Source organism: Salvelinus fontinalis, chromosome 19 (genome assembly GCF_029448725.1).
Source record: "Salvelinus fontinalis isolate EN_2023a chromosome 19, ASM2944872v1, whole genome shotgun sequence".
Lineage (NCBI taxonomy): Eukaryota > Metazoa > Chordata > Actinopteri > Salmoniformes > Salmonidae > Salvelinus > Salvelinus fontinalis.
Window position 1 is genome coordinate 25,621,098 of NC_074683.1, and position 22,947 is coordinate 25,644,044.

At 43.0% G+C, this 22,947-nt stretch overlaps 1 protein-coding gene across 3 annotated transcripts in view; it reads left to right on the forward strand.

The window, feature by feature from the left end:
* LOC129816551 (SEC14 domain and spectrin repeat-containing protein 1) overlaps positions 1-22,947 on the forward strand; it is an 87,695-nt gene that overhangs the window by 40,576 nt on the left and 24,172 nt on the right. For all 3 annotated transcript variants that reach the window (XM_055871136.1, XM_055871138.1, XM_055871137.1), the window contains 3 exons: positions 21,727-21,840; positions 22,215-22,309; positions 22,467-22,522. In XM_055871136.1, the coding sequence (XP_055727111.1) occupies positions 21,727-21,840; positions 22,215-22,309; positions 22,467-22,522 (265 nt within the window). The remainder of the gene's footprint in view (positions 1-21,726; positions 21,841-22,214; positions 22,310-22,466; positions 22,523-22,947) is intronic.

Below are 22,947 nucleotides of genomic sequence, written 5' to 3' on the forward strand. Positions count from 1 at the left end.
AACTATGTAGTCCGTCAGGGTTGATTCTTCTAACTATGTAGTCCTTCAGGGTTGATTCCTCTAACTATATGGTCCTTCAGGGTTGATTCCTCTAACTATGTAGTCCTTCAGGGTTGATTCCTCTAACTATGTAGTCCTTCAGGGTTGATTCCTCTAACTATGTAGTCCGTCAGGGTTGATTCCTCTAACTATGTAGTCCGTCAGGGTTGATTCCTCTAACTATGTAGTCCTTCAGAGTTGATTCCTCAAACTATATAGTCCTTCAGGGTTGATTCCTCTAACTATGTAGTCCTTCAGAGTTGATTCCTCTAACTATGTAGTCCTTCAGGGTTGATTCCTCTAACTATGTAGTCCTTCAGGGTTGATTCCTCTAACTATGTAGTCCGTCAGAGTTGATTCCTCTAACTACAGTTGAAGTCAGAAGTTTACATACACTTAGGTTGGAGTCATTAAACCTCGTTTTTCAACCACTCCCCAAATTTCTTGTTAACAAACTATAGTTTTGGCACGTCGGTTAGGACATGTACTTTGTGCATGACACAAGTCATTTTTCCCAAAATTGGTTACAGACAGATTATTTAACTTATAATTCACTGTATCACAATTCCGGGTCAGTAGTTTGCATACACTAAGTTGACTGTGCCTTTAAACAGCTTGTAAAATTCCAGAAAATGATATCATGGCTTTAGAAGATTCTGATAGGCTAATTGACATAATTTGAGTGAGTTGGAGGTGGACCTGTGGATGTATTTCAAGGCCTACCTTCAAACTCAGTGTCTCTTTGCTTGACATCATGCGAAAATCAAGACCCCAGAAAAAAAATTGTAGACCTCCACAAGTCCTGTTCATGCTTGGGAGCAATTTCCAAACACCTGAAGGTACCACGCTCATCTTTACAAACAATAGTACGCAAGTATAAACACCATGGGACCATGCAGCCGTCATACTGCTCAGGAAAGAGACGCGTTCTGTCTCCTAGAGATGAACGTACTTTTGTGCGAAAAGTGCAAATCAATCCCAGAACAACAGCAAAGGACCTTGTGAAGAGGCTGGAGGAAACAGGTACAAAAGTATCTATATCCACAGTAAAACGAGTCCCTTATTTCAACATAACCTGAAAGGCCGCTCAGTAAGGAAGAAGCCACTGCTCCAAAACCGCCATAAAAAAAGCCAGACTACGGTTTGCAACTGCACATGGGGACAAAGATCGTACTTTTTGGAGAAATTTCCTCTGGTCTGATGAAACAAAAATAGAACTGTTTGGCCATAATGACCATCATTATGTTTGGAGGAAAAAGGGGGAGGCTTGCAAGCCGAAGAACACAATCCCAACCGCGAAGCATGGGGGTTGCAGCATCATGTTGTGGGGGTGCGTTGCTGCAGGAGGGACTGGTACACTTCACAAAATAGATGGCATCATGAGGAAGGAAAATTATGTGGATATATTGAAGCAACATCTCAAGACATCAGTCAGGAAGTTAAAGCTTGGACGCAAATGGGTCTTCCAACTGGACAATGACCCCAAGCATACTTCCAAAGTTGTGGCAAAATGGCTTAAGGACAACAAAGTTAAGGTATTGGAGTGGCCATCACAAAGCCCTGACCTCAACCCTATAGAAAATGTGTGGGCAGAACTGAAAAAGCGTGTGTGAGCAAGAAGGCCTAAAATCCTGACTCAGTTACACCAGCTCTGTCAGGAGGAATGGGCCCAAATTCACCCAACTTATTGTGGGAAGCTTGTGGAAGGCTACCCGAAACATTTGACCCAAGTTAAACAATTTAAAGGCAATGCTACCAAATACTAATTGAGTGTATGCAAACTTCTGACCCACTGGGAATGTGATGAAAGAAATACAATCTGAAATAAATAATTCTCTCTACTATTATTCTGACAGTTCACATTCTTAAAATAAAGTGGTGATCCTAACTGACCTAAGACAGGGAATTTTTACTCTGATTAAATGTCAGGAATTGTGAAAAACTGAGTTTAAATATATTTGGCTAAGGTGTATGTAAACTTCCGACTTCAACTGTAGTCTTTCAGGGTTGATGTTAGTGGTGTTTTTTGATGTGTTTAGCATCCTACGGTTTAGCATCCTGTGTTTAGCATCCTACGGCTAACCTTGCGGATGTGTGCAAGGGGCTGGCAGCCTTCCAGTATGGGTTTCTGCTTTCAGCTTGTGACAAACACAAACACACCAGTCAGGTCTCTGCAGTCAGGTCTCTGCAGTCAGGTCTCTGCAGTCAGGTCTCTGCAGTCAGGTCTCTGCAGTCAGGTCTCTGCAGCGTCTGATGCGGTTGGTCGGTGCTAGGACGTATTATGTTCATGTTCACCATACCGGCGGTATTTTTGGTGTGATTTAAAGGTAGAGTATGACATTATGTAAAGCTTTAATTTGATTAAAACAAATCATCCATATTAGGCTAGACTACTGAGTATTTGGGATACAGAGGGTTCACTCGTATTTGGGCTTAAGCTCTCTCTTATCCCTTTATACATTTTGATGTTGCAGCTCTCACTTTAATCTTCTCTGGTGAGGGGAGTATAAGTGATTTCTCTGTGTACAGGTTAGGATGCGTAATATCTGATATTCACTGAGTAATATTCAAAGCATAGACTGGTGATGAAGCACATCATAGTAATAAGACAAGACATATTTTTTTCACTTTACACTCATTGGTACCCCATTTCTACTCCAAACAACCAGGTATGGCTGCCAGATAGATCAGTTACATCTCAACAAAACACACCCACACATGACATCAGACAGGCAGATATCAAAATATCTATGGGTGAAAAGATACAGCCCCATAAGTGATGACGAGAAGTGAAGTTATTTGGAAATCCTGATGAAAATATTTTCCTTCTCTCTGACAGGAAGTAACCAGGTTGTGTTCGTGTAGAGGTCAGACATATTTCCTAGTGCTGTCTATCCCAGGTGGTGGTAGGCTGACTCGCTGTGCTCATCACACCTGCATTCAAACACTATTTGAATTTATACGTATGGTACGCTAGTGCAATGGAACCAATAGAATATTTGCAAAACTGCAAACTCCAGCCAGGCTAAAGCAAATGCTCAAAGTATTTGAAATATTTGCAGTAGTATTTGAACCCAGGTCTGGTGTTTCTCTCATCTGTATGGACAACTGTTACCTCTTATCCACATGATACATCTGAACAGGCCTGTAGAGTGTGTGTGTGTGTGTGTGTGTGTGTGTGTGTGTGTGTGTGTGTGTGTGTGTGTGTGTGTGTGTGTGTGTGTGTGTGTGTGTGTGTGTGTGTGTGTTTTAATTTTTTTATTTAACCTTTATTTAACCAGGTAGGCTAGTTGAGAACAAGTTCTCATTTGCAACTGCGACCTGGCCAAGATAAAGCATAGCAGTGTGAACAGACAACAACACAGAGTTACACATGGAGTAAACAATAGACAAGTCAATAACATGGTAGAAAAAAGAGAATCTATATACAATGTGTGCAAAAGGCATGAGGTAGGCAATAAATCGAATAATTAAAATTTAGCAGATTAACACTGGAGTGATAAATCATCAGACGATCATGTGCAAGAAGAGATACTGGTGTGCAAAAGAGCAGAAAAGTAAATAAATAAAAGCAGTATGGGGGTGAGGTAGGTAAATTGGGTGGGTAGTTTACAGATGGACTATGTACAGCTGCAGCGATCGGTTAGCTGCTCGGATAGCAGATTTTTAAAGTTGTTGAGGGAGATAAAAGTCTCCAACTTCAGAGACTTTTGCAATTCGTTCCAGTCGCAGGCAGCAGAGAACTGGAAGGAAAGGCGTCCAAATTAGGTTTTGGCTTTAGGGATGATCAGTGAGATACACCTGCTGGAGCGCGTGCTACGGGTGGGTGTAGCCATCGTGACCAGTGAACTGAGATAATGTGGCACTTTGCCTAGCATAGCCTTGTAGATGACCTGGAGCCAGTGGGTCTGACGACGCACATGTAGCGAGGGCCAGCCGACTAGGGCATACAGGTCGCAGTGGTGGGTCGTATAAGGTGCTTTAGTAACAAAACGGATGGCACTGTGATAAACTGCATCCAGTTTGCTGAGTAGAGTATTGGAAGCTATTTTGTAGATGACATCTCCGAAGTCGAGGATCGGTAGGATAGTCAGTTTTACTAGGGTAAGTTTGGCGGCGTGAGTGAAGGAGGCTTTGTTCCAGAATAGAAAGCCGACTCTAGATTTGATTTTGGATTGGAGATGTTTGATATGAGTCTGGAAGGAGAGTTTGCAGTCTAGCCAGACACCTAGGTACTTATAGATGTCCACATATTCTAGGTCGGAACCGTCCAGGGTGATGATGCTAGTCGGGCGTGCGGGTGCAGGCAGCGAACGGTTGAAAAGCATGCATTTGGTTTTACTAGCGTTTAAGAGCAGTTGGAGGCCACGGAAGGAGTGTTGTATGGCATTGAAGCTCGTTTGGAGGTTAGAGAGCACAGTGTCCAGGGAAGGGCCGGAAGTATACAGAATGGTGTCGTCTGCGTAGAGGTGGATCAGGGAATCGCCCGCAGCAAGAGCAACATCATTGATGTATACAGAGAAAAGAGTCGGCCCGAGAATTGAACCCTGTGGTACCCCCATAGAGACTGCCAGAGGACCGGACAACATGCCCTCCGATTTGACACACTGAACTCTGTCTGCAAAGTAGTTGGTGAACCAGGCAAGGCAGTCATTAGAAAAACCGAGGCTACTGAGTCTGCCGATAAGAATATGGTGATTGACAGAGTCGAAAGCCTTGGCCAGGTCGATGAAGACGGCTGCACAGTAATGTCTTTTATCGATGGCGGTTATGATATCGTTTAGTACCTTGAGCGTGGCTGAGGTGCACCCGTGACCGCCTCGGAAACCGGATTGCACAGCGGAGAAGGTACGGTGGGATTCGAGATGGTCAGTGATCTGTTTGTTGACTTGGCTTTCGAAGACCTTAGCTAGGCAGGGCAGGATGGATATAGGTCTGTAACAGTTTGGGTCCAGGGTGTCTCCCCCTTTGAAGAGGGGGATGACAGCGGCAGCTTTCCAATCCTTGGGGATCTCAGATGATACGAAGGAGAGGTTGAACAGGCTGGTAATAGGGGGTGCGACAATGGCGGCGGACAGTTTCAGAAATAGGGGGCCCAGATTGTCAAGCCCAGCTGATTTGTATGGGTCCAGGTTTTCCAGCTCTTTCAGAACATCTGCTGTCTGGATATGGGTAAAGGAGAAGCTGGGGAGGCTTGGGCGAGTAGCAGCGGGGGGGGCGGGGCTGTTGGCCAAGGTTGGAGTCGCCAGGTGGAAGGCATGGCCAGCCATTGAGAAATGTTTGTTGAAGTTTTCGATTATCACGGACTTATCAGTGGTGACCGTGTTATCTAGCCTCAGTGCAGTGGGCAGCTGGGAGGAGGTGCTCTTGTTTTCCATGGACTTTACAGTATCCCAGAACTTTTTGGAGTTAGAGCTACAGGATGCAAATTTCTGCTTGAAAAAGCTGGCCTTTGCTTTCCTGACTGACTGCGTGTATTGGTTCCTGACTTCCCTGAACAGTTGCATATCACGGGGGCTCTTCGATGCTATTGCAGTTCGCCACAGGATGTTTTTGTGCTGGTCGAGGGCAGTCAGGTCTGGAGTGAACCAAGGGCTATATCTGTTCTTGGTTCTGCATTTTTTGAACGGAGCGTGCTTGTCTAATATGGTGAGGAAGTAACTTTTAAAGAATGACCAGGCATCCTCAACTGACGGGATGAGGTCAATATCCTTCCAGGGTACCCGGGCCAGGTCGATTAGAAAGGCCTGCTCGCAGAAGTGTTTCAGGGAGCGTTTGACAGTGATGAGGGGTGGTCGTTTGACCGTGGACCCGTGGCGGATACAGGCAATGAGGCAGTGATCGCTGAGATCTTGATTGAAGACAGCAGAGGTGTATTTGGAGGGCAAGTTGGTCAGGATAATGTCTATTAGGGTGCCCATGTTTACGGATTTAGGGTTGTACCTGGTGGGTTCCTTGATGATTTGTGTGAGATTGAGGGCATCAAGCTTAGATTGTAGGACTGCCGGGGTGTTAAGCATATCCCAGTTTAGGTCACCTAACAGAACACACTCTGAAGCTAGATGGGGAGCGATCAATTCACAGATGGTGTCCAGGGCACAGCTGGGAGCTGAGGGGGGTCGGTAGCAGGCGGCAACAGTGAGAGACTTATTTCTGGAGAGATTAATTTTTAAAATTAGAAGTTCGAACTGTTTGGGCATAGACTTGGAAAGTATGACAGAACTTTGCAGGCTATCTCTGCAGTAGATTGCAACTCCTCCCCCTTTGGCAGTTCTATCTTGACGGAAAGTGTTATAGTTGGGTATGGAAATCTCAGAGTTTTTGGTGGCCTTCCTAAGCCAGGATTCAGACACGGCAAGGACATCAGGGTTGGCAGAGTGTGCTAAAGCGGTGAGTAAGGCAAACTTGGGGAGGAGGCTTCTGATGTTGACATGCATGAGGCCAAGGCTTTTTCGATCACAGAAGTCAACAAATGAGGGTGACTGGGGACATGCAGGGCCTGGGTTTACCTCCACATCACCCGAGGAACAGAGGAGTAGTAGGATGAGGGTGCGGCTAAAGGCTATCAAAACTGGTCGCCTAGAGCGTTGGGGACAAGGAATAAAAGGAGCAGATTTATGGGCGTGGTAGAATAGATTCTGGGCATAATGTGCAGACCAGGGTATGGTGGGGCACGGGTACAGCGGAGGCAAGCCCAGGCACTGGGTGATGATAAGAGAGGTTGTATCTCTGGACATGCTGGTCTCAATGGGTGAGGTCACCGCATGTGTTGGGGGTGGGACAAAGGAGGTATCAGAGGTACGGAGAGTGGAACTACGGGGTCCATTGCAAACCAAAACAATGATAACTAGCCTGAACAACAGTATGTAAGGCATATTGATATTAGAGAGAGACATACAATAAGGCATAAAGTGATTGCAGGTCATGATTGGGAGAGCTAGCTAAAACAGCAGGTGAAATAACAGCAGCTAATCATCTAACACAGCAACAGAAGGTAAAAATGGCGACGACTGGGCAGAGAGGGTCGGATTAACTACACACAGATCCTGAGTTAAGGCACAGAGCCGACAGATAAAACACAAATAAACAGAATGGAGTACCGTGAATTAATGGACAGTCAAGCAGGCATCAGCTATGTAGCCAAGTGATCATAGTGTCCAGGGGGCAGCCGTAGATGGAGTAGTGAGGCCTCCACTAAGCTAGCACGCGTTTAAAGTTAGTAGCCCGGGGGGGTGGTCTGCTCAGACGGAGGCCGGTTGAGGGCACCGGTTGAGGGCACGTCTGCAAACCAGACGTGGTCGTGTCGACAGAGAATCCAAGCCGGATAGCGATGGCGAAAGAGAGGATGTGAATTGTAGAATTGTGTTTGCTAACTGGTGCTAGCTTCCTGGCTGCGCTAGCTGCAAGATAAGCTAGCAGTTAGCAGACCGGGGCAGGCAAGTTAGCCTTTGGGGTACGTCGCGATGGGGGGGAAGTCTGTTTTTGCCTCTTCGTGCGGTGACGTCGATAGACCAGTCGTGGAATTAGTAGGGTTCCAGGTAGCTCTAGGTAGCTAACAGGCCTAGTAGGTTAGCAGAATGGGCCTTCAGCGGGCGTCACGCCTGAGGGGCCTGTTGGAGTCCCCGGGCAGATTATGTCGGTATTCCAGTCGTAGAGGATAGGCGGGGTTCCGTGCTCCGTACCGGCAGTAAATGGGTCCGGGTCTTGTAGCCCAGGAGTGGGCTTCAGTGGTAGCACAGGAGCCCTAGCTTCAGGCTAATTAGCTTCAGGCTAATTGGTGCCTGCTCCGGTGCCTGCTCCGGGATGGAGACGCTAGCCAGGAGTGGTCACCCGGGATTGTGGTTAGCTAGTTGCGAAGATCCAGATGAAAATGTTCAGAGTTTGCGGTAGGAATCCGGGGATATGGAGAGAAATAGGTCCGTTATGCTCTGATTTTAGTCACGTTGTTCGAACTAGCGAGAGCTTTCCGAGCTAAAGGTTAGCTGATGACCGCTAGCAATGGTTTGCTAACTGATAGCTGGTAGGCAGTTAGCTGGCTATCTTCAGTAGATGGATTCCAGATCAGAAGTAAATAGAAATACTTTAGAAAAAAGCAGATCTACGCCACATTGGGTGAGGCGGGTTGCAGTTGAGTATTTAGAAGTTGAGGTTTAAGAAAGTATTTTTAAAAGATATGCGAAGAAAAAGATGTAAAAAGATATATACAAGGGACACGGGACACGACAGGACAAAGACGTCTACACTGCTACGCCGTCTTGGATACGGGAGAATGTGTCACTCATTAGAATTGCACAGTGTGTGTGTGTGTGAGGGAGAGAGAGCGTGAACCAGAACCAACAGGCCTGTAACAAGCCTATATGGCAGGAGGACAGATGAGTCAGAGAGAGATAGGAGAAACAGCTGTGGAGGCTAACAGGCTTTGTTTAGAGAGAGACATGTCTGCATAGGCCTCTCCCAGATTCCTATTCCACATTCCCAGATTCTAGAGAAAGTCTCACTTGAATGTCCACATTGATGTGTCGAAGAGGGGTCTTTACCTAGAGTTGTCTCTGAATTCTTAGCATTCATGTGTGAACTTTCTTTACCCAGTACGAGAGATCATAATCGCAAAAGACCACCAGCTGTGATTAGGCCTTGTCCTGCCTGCTTGATCAATTGTTTCTAAATGTCAAGTGAATGTTGCATTTATTATGCCTAACCTTGGGTAGCATTTCCAACTGGAGGGGATTACCAGTGGGGATTTAATCAGCTCTGACTGCATAGAGCAGTGGTCCCCAAACTTTTTATTGTCCCGTACCCCTTCAAACATTCAACCTCCATCTGCGTACCCCCTCTAGCACCAGGGTCAGCGCACTCTCAAATGTTATTTTTTGCCTTCATTGTAAGCCTGCCACACACACACTATACGATACATTTATTAAACAATAGAATGCGTGAGTTTTTGTCACAACCCGGCTCGTGGGAAGTGACAAAGAGCTCTTATAGGACCAGGGCACAAATAATAATATTATAATAATCAATGATTTTGCTCTTTATTTAGCCATCTTACATATAAAACCTTGTTTGTTCATAAAAAATTATGAGTAACAGGTTAATGAAAAGGGTGTGCTTGAAAGGATGCACATAACTCTGCAATGTTCGGTTGTATTGGAGAGAGTTTCAGTCTTAAATCATTTTCCACACACAGTCTGTGCTTGTATTTAGTTTTCATGCTAGTGAGGGCCGAGAATCCACTTTCACATAGGTACGTGGTTGCAAAGTGCATCAGTGTCTTAACAGAGCGATTTGCAAAGGCAGAAAATCAGAAATCTGGCAGTGGCTTCTGATTAAATTCAATTTTCATAGAACCGCTTGTTGCAATTTCGATGAGGCTCTCTTGTTCAGATATCGGTAAGTGGACTGGAGGCAGGGCATGAAAGGATAACGATTCCAGTTGTTTGTGTCGTCCGTTTTGGGAAAGTACCTGAGTAATTGCACACCCAGCTCACTCAGGTGCTTCGCTATATCACATCTGACATTGTAAGCTTGAGTTCATTTGCACACAAAAAATCATACGATGATGGAAAGACCTGTGTGTTCTCCTTGTTAATGCAGACAGAAAAGAACTCCAACTTCTTAATCATAGCTTCAATTTTGTCCCGCACATTGAATATAGTTGAGGAGAGTCCCCGTAATCCTAGATTCAGATCATTCAGGCGAGAAAAAAACATTTTATTTATTTTATTTCACCTTTATTTAACCAGGTAGGCCAGTTGAGAACAAGTTCTCATTCACAACTGCGACCTGGCCAAGAAAAAGCAAAGCAGTGCGACACAAACAACAACACAGAGTTACACATAGGATAAACAAATGTACAGTCAATAACACAATAGAAAAATCTGTATACAGTGTGTGAAAATGAAGTAAGGAGGTAAGGCAATAAATAGGCCAATAGTGGTGAAGTTATTACTATTTAGCAATTAAACACTGGAGTAATAGATGTCCAGATGAGGATGTGCAAATAGAAATAATGGGGTGCAAAAGAGCAGAAAAACAAAAACAAATATGGGGATGAGGTAGGTAGTTGGTTGGATGGGCTATTTACAGATAGGCTGTGTACAGCTGCAGCGATCGGTAAGCTGCTCTGACAGCTGATGCTTAAAGTTAGTGAGGGAGATATAAGTCTCCAACTTCAGTGATTTTTGCAATTCGTTCCAGTCATTGGCAGCAGAGAACTGGAAGGAACGGCAGGCAAAAGGAAGTGTTGGCTTTGGGGATGACCAGTGAAATATACCTGCTGGAGCGCGTGCTACAGATGGGTGTTGCTATGGTGACCAGTGAGCTGAGATAAGGCGGAGCTTTACCTAGCAAAGACTTATAGATGACCTGGAGCCAGTGGGTTTGGTGACGAATATGTAGCGAGGACCAGCCAACGAGAGCATACAGGTCGCAGTGGTGGGTAGTATATGGGGCTTTGGTGACAAAACGGATGGCACTGTGATTGACTGCATCCAATTTGCAGAGTAGAGTGTTGGAAGCTATCACCCAGATAGCCCAGTTGTGTGAGAAACTCGTCATCATACAAGCGGTCAGACGTGAAAATCATGGTCAGTAAAGAAAACTTTAACCTCGTCTCTCAATTGAAAAAAACGTATCAATACTTTGCCCCTTGACAACCAGCACACTTCTGTATGTTGTAAAAGTGTCACATGGTTGCTACCCATATCATTGCATAATGCAGAAGATACATAAGAGTACAGTGGTCTTGGGGGATTGGAGGGACGCCATGTGCGACTGACGTGTTTTCCGTTTGCTCCCGTGGTATTCTTAAAGTTTATGTGAATTTTGCAGCAGAACCGTATTTATTTTCAAATATTAGTTTGGTGATCCCTTTCCATAAACACCAAGACTACTTTGCTTCCGAATGTCAGCATGTCGACGAAACATAAGGCCAAAAGTATGACTTTGAGAAAACCCGGCCTACAAGACCCACTCTCATCACTGCCCTCTCCTGAGTCTGAGGGCCCGGGGACTCACACTTTACCCGGGGGTGCGGCTTGGTCTGACGGTGCTGAAATGAACATTCTCGAGGCCATCAAACTACTACGCTCTGAGATAGTTTAAATTAAAATGGAGGTGGTTGCTATGATTGAGGCCCGAATACAGGAGGTTTCTGATACTTTAAAAGCAGATCTAACCATCCTGCGGAACGAGACGGTGCCAGCAATCACATCACTCAAAACAACAACGGCGTCGTACACTACAACGATTGCTGCACTGGAGACCTCCGCTACCAATGTCTCCGATTTAACTACATCCCTGGAGGCTGATGTGAAACGCCTAGCTGCGGATTTGAAAAAGGTGAAGGAGAGCTGTGTGAGTTTAGAGGGATTCTCTCGCCGCAACAACCTGAGACTTGTATCGGTCCCAGAGTCAGCGGAAATGCCTCGCACCACGGATTTAGTTTCTGGGCTGCTGAAGGATGTTCTTGCCTTGGATGAAAAGCCCCTGATTGATCATACTCACCGGTCGCTGCGCCCAAAGCCCCGGGATGGGGAGAGGCCCCGTGACATCATTCTTCGACTGCACTTTTTCCATGAGAAGATGGAGATTCTCCGACGAGCCCGCAATACCACTCTGAGCTTTCAAGGACAGAGCTTCTCCATCTACCAGGACTACTCCCCAACTGTTTCCAGGCAGCACACAGCTTTCGGACAGGCCAAACAACTACTTCGGGACCATCCAGGTGTGAAGTATGGACTGCGATTCCCGGCCCGTTTATGGCTGTCTCATGATGGTAAAGACTACACATTTGAGTCTCCGGATGAGGCTATGTCTCACATTCAACGTCACATCAAGAAGTCTTGAACTTGCTCACAGTTCAGCAACTGTTGCTTGCGAACTGTGGATAGTAAGTAACCCACCTGTGGTACAATTATGTTTAGTTATAACATGCTAGTCTTGTATAGTTGGGGAGTTGGCGAACCCATTCAGGCTTATTTGATGTGATCTAATGTTTTGATCATCTAGTGTGCTTGCCTTACAAGCATTCAGTCATTTTCATTTCATTGTATTAAGGTTTTACTTAACTCCTGTGTTTCTAGGCTGTCTCGCTCACCTATTCAGTTTGTTTACATAGTGTCTCAGTGACTCAAAATATTTCTGGTTATTTGTTTACTGCATCCGTTTGCATTGACCCAGTAAACAGTAAATGTTTCCCGAGGCTACACGTTTTTTGGGGTCTTCACTTCAATTTTAAAAGGTTTGAGCGTCATTTATGCCCAGCAAACGTTCAACGTTGCGCACACATAGTTTTTTGGTCTTGGTTGTAAGCTGTCTCAGTGTCAACTAGACAACTATTATAATTATTATTATTATTATTATTTTTGATTGTCTTACTACGATTTCCTTACTTCAAATTAGGTTTTTGGCTGAGAGCCTTTATACATTTTATTTATTTTCTCTCTCAATGCCTGTTATAAAACTGGGATTATAATTATATACATCTACAAGTGGTGCTTTTGTAATTTCGTTTGCACAAGGGATTCACTTTTATTTTTTTTATAAAAAAAAAGAATGATCTCTTTTTGCTGTTTGATCCACTAACAAAATGCGACTTTAAAGAGCGGGACTGTGGGTTTAGGTTTAAGACCGCACTCTCACAGACATACTGTGCGAAGAGAACATGTTCTATTTAGCCTTGTACCTCGTTTGGGGAGGTATTGTCTGGGATGGGGGGAGTGGGTGGTGGGGGGGTTGAATTGTTCAGTTCTAATGTTGTCATTCTGTCTTTTTAGTTTTTTTCCCTGTACTTTTTCCAAACATCTACCACTGTACATTATTACTCTGAGACAAGTTATTCTGGGGTTTTTGGGCGCTCATTGCTTTTCCATTCTATGCTCTCAGAGTTGTATAACGGGAATGCCCAGAGAGGGGCCGAAATAATGCGATCAAGTACATTTCGTGGAACATCAAAGGGGTTAATAACCCGGTGAAGCATAAGAGGGTGTTGACACACTTAAAGGGTTTGAATGCAAATGTTGCATTTCTACAAGAGACTCACTTGAGGACTGGTGAGCATTTTAGGATGCGTAGGGACTGGTTGGTCAAGTGTTCCACTCTAACTTTCATAGTAAATCAAGAGGTGCTGCCATTTTGGTTGATAAAGCTACTCCCTTTGTAGCTTCTGAGGTTATTGCTGATCCTAAGGGACGATACGTCATAGTAACCGGTAAACTGTTTTCTACCCCTCTTGTTTTGGCTAGTGTTTATGCTCCCAATTGGGATAACACAAGTTTAATTTCTTCCTTTTTGTCTGCTATACCCAATTTAGATTCTCATTTGTTGATTTTAGGGGAGGATTTCAACTGTAAAATGTCCCCAGTTCTTGACAAGTCCTCACGAACAACTACAGGCCCATCTAAATGTGCCCTACTTATTCAATCCTTTCTTCAGAAATATGCCATGTTTGAGGCCTGGCGTTTCCTACATCCTACAGATAGACAGTATTCCTTTTATTCTCATGTTCATCAAACATACTCCCGGATTGATTACTTCTTTTTGGACAAAAAACTTCTGCCTTGCCTTCGGCAGTGTACTTACAAGAGTATTGTTATTTCTGACCATTCACCATTAGTGCTTGAACTAGAGTTTCCCCAGCGACCTCCTATGTGTTATCAATGGCGTCTTAACCCCATTTTACTCTCAGATAAGGAATTTGTCAATTTCATTTCTTCTGAAATCACCTTATTCCTAGAAACTAATTCAACACCAGGTATGTCCTGCTCTACCGTATGGGAGTGTCTCAAAGCATACCTACATGGCCAAATTATTTCTTATACAGCCAACCAAAACAGAGTTCGTTCTCAGCGACTTCGGGACCTGAGCGAGTCCATAGCCACATTGGATGAGAAGTATGCTACGGATCCTTCCTCTGATCTGCATAAAGAGCGCCAACTACTCCAATCTGAATTTGATGAGCTTTCTACCAGGCAAGCTGAACAGTTACTCTTGCGAGCTCGGTACAGAGTGTATGAACAAGGCGACAAGGCCAGTAAACTCCTTGCACATCAGGTCCGTAAATCTGAGGCCTCACGTTTAATTCCACAAATAAGGACCCCGTCTGGTGCCACCACAGTTATACATAAAGAGATCAATGATCAATTCAAACAATTTTACTCTGCGCTATACACCTCTGAATCTCCTCAAGACCCTTTGCTAATTGATTCCTTCTTTAATGGCCTGAATATGCCTTCAATTGATACAGACTCCCATGACTGGCTCGAAGAAGAATTTACACCTGAGGAGATTGCAACAGCAGTGTCCGCAATGTAAAGTGGTAAATCACCGGGTCCGGACGGTTTTCCAACCAAATTTTACAGGACGTTTTCTGGTCTGCTTTGCCCATTTTTGTCTCGACTATTTGCAGAGTGCCTTAATACCTCAAAGCTACTGCCTAGTCTTTATCAGGCTTCAATTTCATTACTATTAAAGAAAAACAAAGACCCCCTGGAATGTGGATCCTATCGCTCAATCTCGCTTTTAAACTGTGATTACAAAATCATAGCCAAGCTTTTAGCCATCCGTATGGAAGGCTCGCTGCACCAAGTAATACACTCTGACCAGACTGGCTTTGTGAGAAATAGGCATTTGTTTTTCAATATTAGGCGCCTTATGAATATACTGTACTCCCCAGCGCCAGAGGACCCGGAGGTGGTGGTCTCACTTGATGCGGAAAAAGCGTTTGACCGCATTGAGTGGGATTACCTAACAGCTGCCCTTTATAGATTTGGCTTTGGCCCCAAATTCATTGCGTGGATAAAGATTCTTTATTTTTCCCCAATGGCTTCGGTACAGACTAACAACTTCTGACTATTTTCCCTTGCACCGCGGATCCAGACAGGGTTGTCCACTCTTCCCCTGTTTGCTTTGGCAATCGAGCCTCTCGCCATTGCACTACGCTCTAATGATGCCATTCAAGGAATAATCAGGACGGGCTCAGAGCAGAAAGTCTCGCTATATGCGGACGACCTCCTTTTGTTTATCTCTAACCCTGATACCTCATTGCCACGCGCCTCATCTGTTCTTAACCTGTTGGGGATGGGGGCGCTGTTTAGACTACTTATGCTAATTTGGCTAATTTTTTAAACGGCTTCCCACAAAATCCTTGATCGTACAATATGCATATTATTATTATTATTGGATAGAAAACAGTCTATAGTTTCTATAGGAGTTGAAATTTTGTCTCTAAGTGGAACAGAGCCCATTCTACAGCAATTTCCCTGACATGGAGTCAGATTTGAGAAATGTTGGCCACTCTTCTGAAGTCATTTAAAAGGGCACTGTCGTTGCTATGACTATACGGACACTTCTTACGTCTTCCCCTGGATGCCTTTACGTGATGACGCTTCCAACGGGCTCGATTGCTCGTTCACAGGCCCTACAAATGAAAAAACCCTGAAGCTAGTCATTCTTTTGGAGCTGCGTAACGCGCGTGCTGGACACCGACCCGCTCCTGTTCCAAGCGTTAGTTTAGCCTGTTATATTTCTCCGGTCATCTTTTCACTCGTTATAGGAGTTAAAAACATCATAAGGTAGTTAATTTAAAGCGTTTTATAGCAATTTATATCCGTTTAGTGCGATTTTGGGACATTTATTTTTGCAACGATGTGAAAAGTTGGGCATGCTTTTCAGTTCATCCCGAACTCAGTTGACATTTCCACATGGCAAGAGGACAGCTTTCCACCAAAAGACGATTTCTCCCAAGAAAGGATCCTTTGCCCAAGATACTGATGGAAGAACAGCTCAAGGTAGGACATTTTTATTATGATAAATCGTGTTTCTGTCGAAACATTTTAGTGGCTTAGGACGCCATGTTTTTTGACGTAGCTTCGCTTGGCGCAAACTGTATTGAAAAGTAAGGATAAATTAAAAAATGTAATAACGCAATTGTATTAAGAATTAAATTGTCTATCAATCCCTGTCCACCCTATATTTTTTAGTCACGTTTATGAGTATTTATGTATAAGAGTAGATCACTGTCTAAGTGGCGCAAGGACATTTTCTGACCAGCTGAGCTACATTTCACATTGTCTAACCATGATTTTGGTGGCTAAATATAAACATTTTCGATCAAACTGTATATGCATGTTGTAATGTGATGTTACAGGAGTGTCATCGGAAGAATTCTGAGAAGGTTAGTGAAAAAATTAATATCTTTTGGCGATGTTGACTTTTATCGCTCACTTTGGCTAGAATCAATGCTGGGCTGCTAATTGCTATGTGCTAAGCTAATATAACGATTTATTGTGTTTTCGCTGTAAGACACTTAGAAAATCTGAAATATTGTCTGTATTCACAGGATCTGTGTCTTTCGATTCGTGTATGCTGTGTATTTTTACGAAATGTTTGATGATTAGTAGTTAGGTAAACACGTTGCTCATTGTAATTATTCTAGTCCATTTGTGATGGTGGGTGCAATTGTAAACTATGCCATATACCTGAAATATGCACTTTTTTCTAACAAAACCTATCCCATACCATAAATATGTTATCAGACTGTCATCTAATGAGTTTTTTTGTTGGTTAGGGGCTATAAATATCTTAGTTTAGCCGAATTGGTGATGGCTACTGGTGTTGGTGGACAAATAAAAGATGGTGGATTATGCTAATGTGTTTTTAGGTAATAGATGTACATCTTTACATATTGTGTCTTCCCTGTAAAACATTTTAAAAATCGGAAATGTTGACTGGATTCACAAGATCTGTGTCTTTCATTAGCTGTATTGGACTTTAATGTGTGAAAGTTAAATATTTTAAAAAAATATTTTTTTTGAATTTCGCGGCACTGGTTTTTCAGTGGGGGGGGGGGGGGTGTGCCGCTAGCGCCATGCTGATCCTAGACAGGTTAAAAGGTTTGGATCAATCTCAGGGTACAAGCTGAATCTAGGCAAGAGTGAGCTTTTTCCTGTAAACAAGGCTGCTTTAAAGTGCTCTTTTACAAGTTCTCAGTTTAGGATTGTCCTGGATCAATTCACCTACTTGGGAGTTAAAGTGACAAGGAAATATTCAAATTTGTTTCAGGAAAACATTGTTGCTCTAGCAGACAGTTTGAAACAATCTTTTACTTTTTGGAATTCGCTACCTCTTTCTCTTATCGGAAGGATTTATGTCATTAAAATTAATGTGTTGCCCAAATTTTTATATTTATTTCAATGTTTACCCATTTTTATTCCAAAATCTTTTTTTATTTCACTGGATCAAACATTCATGCATTTTATTTGGGATGGCAAGGTACCACGGATTGGTAGAAAACATTTACAGAAGCCTAAGTCATTGGGGGGTTTAGCTCTACCAAATTTTCAGACATACCATTGGGCTGCAAATTTCAGAGCCCTTCTGTACTGGCTGCAGACTGATCCTACTGGCCCTAGACCACTCTGGGTCCAGATGGAGTCTAAATCGTGTAAACCTGCTGCACTTTCTTCTGTGTTGTGCTCGTCTCTCCCAGTGTCCCTAGGCAAAAGGTGTGTCAACCCAATTGTAAAGCAGTCTCTTAAAATTTGGAATCAGTTCCGTTTAGCCTTTAGCCTCCGAGGCTTTTCTCTATCAGACCCAATCAATTAGAACATTTTATTTCCTCCATCTTTGAATGATGGGGCATTTGGCATCTGGCACTCACCAGGCCTCTCCTCACTAGCCCAATTATTCTGATGATACATTTGCCTCTTTTGCTCAGCTACAGGAAAAGTTCAACCTCCCCCAATCCCACTTTTTCCGCTACCTCCAGACTAGGAACTTTGTCAGAGCTAACACACCTGAATTTCCCCATAGGCCTGCGAATACAGCTATAGAGAGCATCTTGGAGCTGAACAAGCTTCCTAGGGGCGCAATTTCAGATGTATATGCAATCATTCATGACTTACAGAACCCTTCTTTGGTGGCTTTAAAGACTCGATGGGAAAAGGATTTGGGGGAGGAACTTGGGGAAGACACCTGTGAATCTGTGCTGCACAGGGTGCATTCGTCCTCTTTTAGCACTAGACACAGCCTCATTCAATTCAAGGTGGTTCACCGTATCCACTGGTCTGGGGCCAGACTTGGAAGAATATTCTCTGATTTTGATCCTACCTGTGTCAGATGTAAAATGGAACCAGCCACACTGTTGCATATGTTCTAGGGCTGTCATAAACTGTCAGGTTTCTGGGAATTAGTATTTAAATGTTTCTCTGATATATATGACACTGTTATAGATCCGTCTCCCCTTACAGCCCTTTTTGGAGTACTGCCCATAGGTACCCCCCTGTCAAGAATCCAGTCGGACACTGTTGCTTATACAACTCTTTTAGCTAGACGGCTAATACTACAGAACTGGAAGATGGCAGCTCCCCCATCTTATAAATATTGGGTGAGAGATGTGTTGTGCTCTCTGAAACTAGAAAAATTGTAATTAACCTGTTTGGGGTGCAAGCCCGACCTCGGACCGAAAATGACAACAGCTGCAGAGCGCGAAATTCAAAATCTATTTTTTAAAAATATTTAACTTTTACACATTAACAAGTCCAATACAGCATTTGAAAGATAAACATCTTGTCAATCCAGCCAACATGTCCGATTTTTTAAATGTTTTACAGAGAAAACACCACATATATTTATGTTAGCTCACCACCAAATACAAAAGTGGACAGACACGTATGAATTATGATTATGAAGTATGAATTATGATTGAAGTAGCATGCACAACCAACCGAAATAAACTAAAACCAACCTAAAGAGCCCAGAAAAAACGACCTCAGATGACAGTCATATAACATGTTACACAATAAATCTATGTTTTGTTCATAAAAAGTGCATATTTTAGCTATAAATCTGTTTTACATTGATGCTACCCAAAAATGCTAACACATAGCTAGAGTCTGAATCCAGCCGGGAGTAGCCAGAGAAAATACATACACCAACGTCGGCTACTAATTACACCTCATAAAACATTTCAGAAAAACATATGGTGGATAACTAATGAAAGACAGATATCTTGTGAATACAGACAACATTTCCGATTTTTGAAGTGTTTTACAGCGAAAACACAATATATCGTTATATTAGCTAACATCATAAGCTAGCATAAGGCAGCATTGATTCTAGTCAAGCGCTAGCCTAGCATAGTTAGCAGCGTTAGCATTCAACAGTTCGACATATATATGAAAAAGCATCCCAAATTGGGTCTTATCTTTCTTGGTACTCCATCAGAATGTTGTAACGGGGTCCAATGTCCAGTAGAGTCTTTAGTTGGGTTCCAGAACGAAGGATTCCCCTCTTTGGTTAGCTAGCACGGTAGCATTGCTGCGCCAGAAAGCGTTTCTTCAAAAAATTCTTCCGTCGTTTCACATCTAAAGTCCAGAATAAATTGCAATAATATAATTAAAGTATATTGAAAAAACAACCTTTAGGATGATTTTGTGACATGTAGCAAATAATATCGTAGTCAGGCATCATATTCAAAGTTATCTACCTTGTTCCAGAAGCCGAGATCAAATTATCCTTCGCGCCCGGATTTTTATTTTAACTGCGCATGTCTCACAAGAAGTTCTGTTATTCAGTCCAGGGACGAGATATTCGACCCCTTTCAATTCTCACTTCCGCATTACAGTCTGAGGTACGCCTCTGACGTGTCCCTATGGTCCTAAGTCAAATGGCCTTTTATAGAGAAGGTCTTAAAGAGACACATCGCATTTTGGGAAACTCAATTCGGCTGGGAAAATGGCTGTAAAAATATTTCTGTTCGACTTAGAGAAACAATTCAAACCTTTTTAGAAACTACAGACTGTTATCTATCCAACAGTAGTAAATATATGCATATTGGAAAATAAAAAGTTTCTTAGGAGGCCGTTTGAAAATGTGCACACATTTTCCAGTTTTTTCAATATTCAGCGTGCAGCCATAACAGGTTAAATTCACGTGGGAACCCCAAACTGTTTAATGAGGCTTGGGCTCCATTCCGGTCTTACTTTAAACAGTCCATCCTCTGATGGCATTCCTATTAAAACCAAAATAAGTCTGTATTTGACACCCCTGTGACTTAGGGGTTGGATGAGCATTTCTTTGTGTTTTTTTTCTGGGGCGGGGGGGGGGGCATTAAGGTTGATGTGCTTATTGATTGTGACCTGCGGATGCCTTGTTCATCTTGCCCGGGCGGACTAAAATGTGAGCTTGTTTTTCCCAGTTATTTTTATTTAAAAATGCTGTTCACGCCTACATAAAACGATTATTATTCATTTTTTATTTTAAAGCATTGTAAACTTTTTATTTTTGGTCCAGTGGATGGTCGGTCTGTGGCCATGACTGTCTGTGAGTGGTTATATTTCTCCACCCCTATCCCTTGACTGTTTACAGGAACAATGGTGAGGTGTTTGCTCTGTCCCTGTACTATAGATTGCCCTTTAACCTTTGTAGCCTTCTGCCTGGTGTGTTTTATTTGTCTAAAGTAGGGTATCTTTAAAGCTATTTTTTTTAAATGTATTATTTGTTTTTTTCTAGTTGAGTATATTACTTATATTGCTTTGTGTTGTCTTGCCTGTGTGTGTGTGTGTGTGTGCGTGTGCGTGTGTGTGTAAAACTTAATAAACAGAGTTTTCCAAAAAAAAAAAAAAAAAAGAGTTCAGTGGTCTTGCTTTAACAAAGTTAACCATTTTCACTGTAGTGTCCGAAACGTCTTTCAAGCTGTCAGGCATTCACTTGGCAGTAAGAGCCTCCCGTGGATGCTGCAGTGTACTCAAGTGGTGTTGGGGAGCAACTGCTTGCACGCGCGTTACCACTCCACTATGTCTCCCTGTCATGGCTTTTGCACCATCAGTACAGAGACCGACACTTCTTGACCACCAAAGTCCATTTGATGTCACAAAGCTGTCCAGTACTTAAAACATATCCTCTCCTGTTGTCCTGGTTTCCAGTGGTTTGCAGAAGAGGATGTCTTCCTTAATTGACCCCTCATAAACATAACGGACAAATACCAGGAGCTGTGCCAGGCCCGCCACGTCTGTTAACTCATCCATCTGTAACGCATGTAATTCACTGGCTTATATGCGAAGCAGTAATTGTTTCCAAACATCTCCTGCCATGTCACTGATGCGTCGTGAAACAGTGTTGTTTGATGAAGGCATTGTCTATGTAGTTTTTTGGGCCTTTTCCCCCAGCATTGTCCCAGCCATATCCGCAGCAGCAGGAAGAATTAAGTTCTCCACAATAGTATGGGGCTTGTCTGTCCAAGCCACTCAGTAGCTCACCATATAAGACACTTCTAGCCCCTTCTTATTAATGGTATCTGTTGCTTTTAAACATGTCTTACTACTCAAAAGTTGTCTTTATTCTCTCTCAAAAAACTCCCATGGCTTATTTTTCAAACGATCATGTTTCGGTTCTAAATGTCTGCACAAGAGTGAAGGTTTCCCGCGAGAGAGTAACGGTTAATGTTATTGGATGTTAATTATTTGACAAGGCTACCTGTAGTTGACATTGTTGTTATTTCGCTGAACACTAGATGGTTTCATTTTATTTTTGGCAGTGAAACGAGGCTACTCAGCTCAGGCGAGAAAAAAACCTTACCCAAATGTATAGCCCTGTTGGAAATATAAATGTACTCTTTGAAAATGTGAAGAAAAAAAAGACAAAATGATTATAAATAAAATAATACTTTCTCCCACTCCTCTGTTCCAGGTCATTCTGGTATCTGCCAATAAGCTCACACGCTACATCGAGCCCTGTCAGCTTACTGATGAGTTTGGAGGAAGTCTGGTGTACGATCACATAGACTGGGTGAACAAAAGACTGGTAAGCCGCCATTGCAATACATCCCCAATGTGACTGTACAATTACCGTTTAAAGCACCAAATGATTTGGAAATGATTTGCAACTCGGATAATAATGGCTTGGGATGAGATCAAAGACGTTTATGATTTGACAGATTACTTGCTTATAAAGTTAATGTATATATTACCAATGTTTACATCAACACCATAACAATACAGACACATGCAAACAACCAACCTTGGTGGTGTGGCAAGAAAGTATATTGTATCTTGTATGTCAAAATCAGCCTCATAGTTTGAGGAAGGCAAGTTCAAATTGAGTTCATCTCTGCCTGTGTCCATATGTGCATTATGTTTTGTATGACACACAACTTACAAAAGTGTTTTCCTTCTCAGGTCTTTGAAAAGTTTACCAAGGAGTCCACATCCCTTCTAGATGAGCTGCTGGTCATCAATGACAGTGAGAAAAGCAGCCAGTTGGACAAAGAAAGGTATTTATTTGACCACCATGTTGACATTTATTTGTTTTCTTTAAAAGTGCCCAATGATTGAGGAATTGTTTGTGGCAGTGGAATTGCAGCACATCATATTGTTTATGCCATGTTTATTTAGGCCAGTAAAGACATTGCTTTCTTATCTTTCTCCCAGGCCACCAGATTGTAACTTCCTACCATCATTGGATCCTGAAACAGTTCTACAAACTGGTAATTATTCTACTTTTGTCAAATCTTTATGCAAACTTCTCAATACCAGTAGCCAAGCAAGTAGTGCTGTGTGGTTCTAAACCAGGTTGGGCTCTGTTAAGTTTAATGGGATGCGATACAGGGATGATTTGAAGCTAGAATGTTAACCACCATGGTTAGCCGTGCACGCCGCCAGCAGAGAACACGTTTCCACTTGGCTAAAACCTTCAGTAAACTGACTCTTAAGGTACGTCCCAAATGGCAGTCTATTCCCTATGGCCCTGTTGAAAAGTATTGCAATCTAGGGTGCGGTTTCAGGTCTAGTGGTGAGTAGTGCGTTACTTGAATGGTTTTACTACAATGAAAATATTTACTGAGGCAGCTCTGGTAGAGAGTGGGAGGTCAGAGCTGGGCTAGTCCCAAATAGCACCTTATTCCCTTTATAG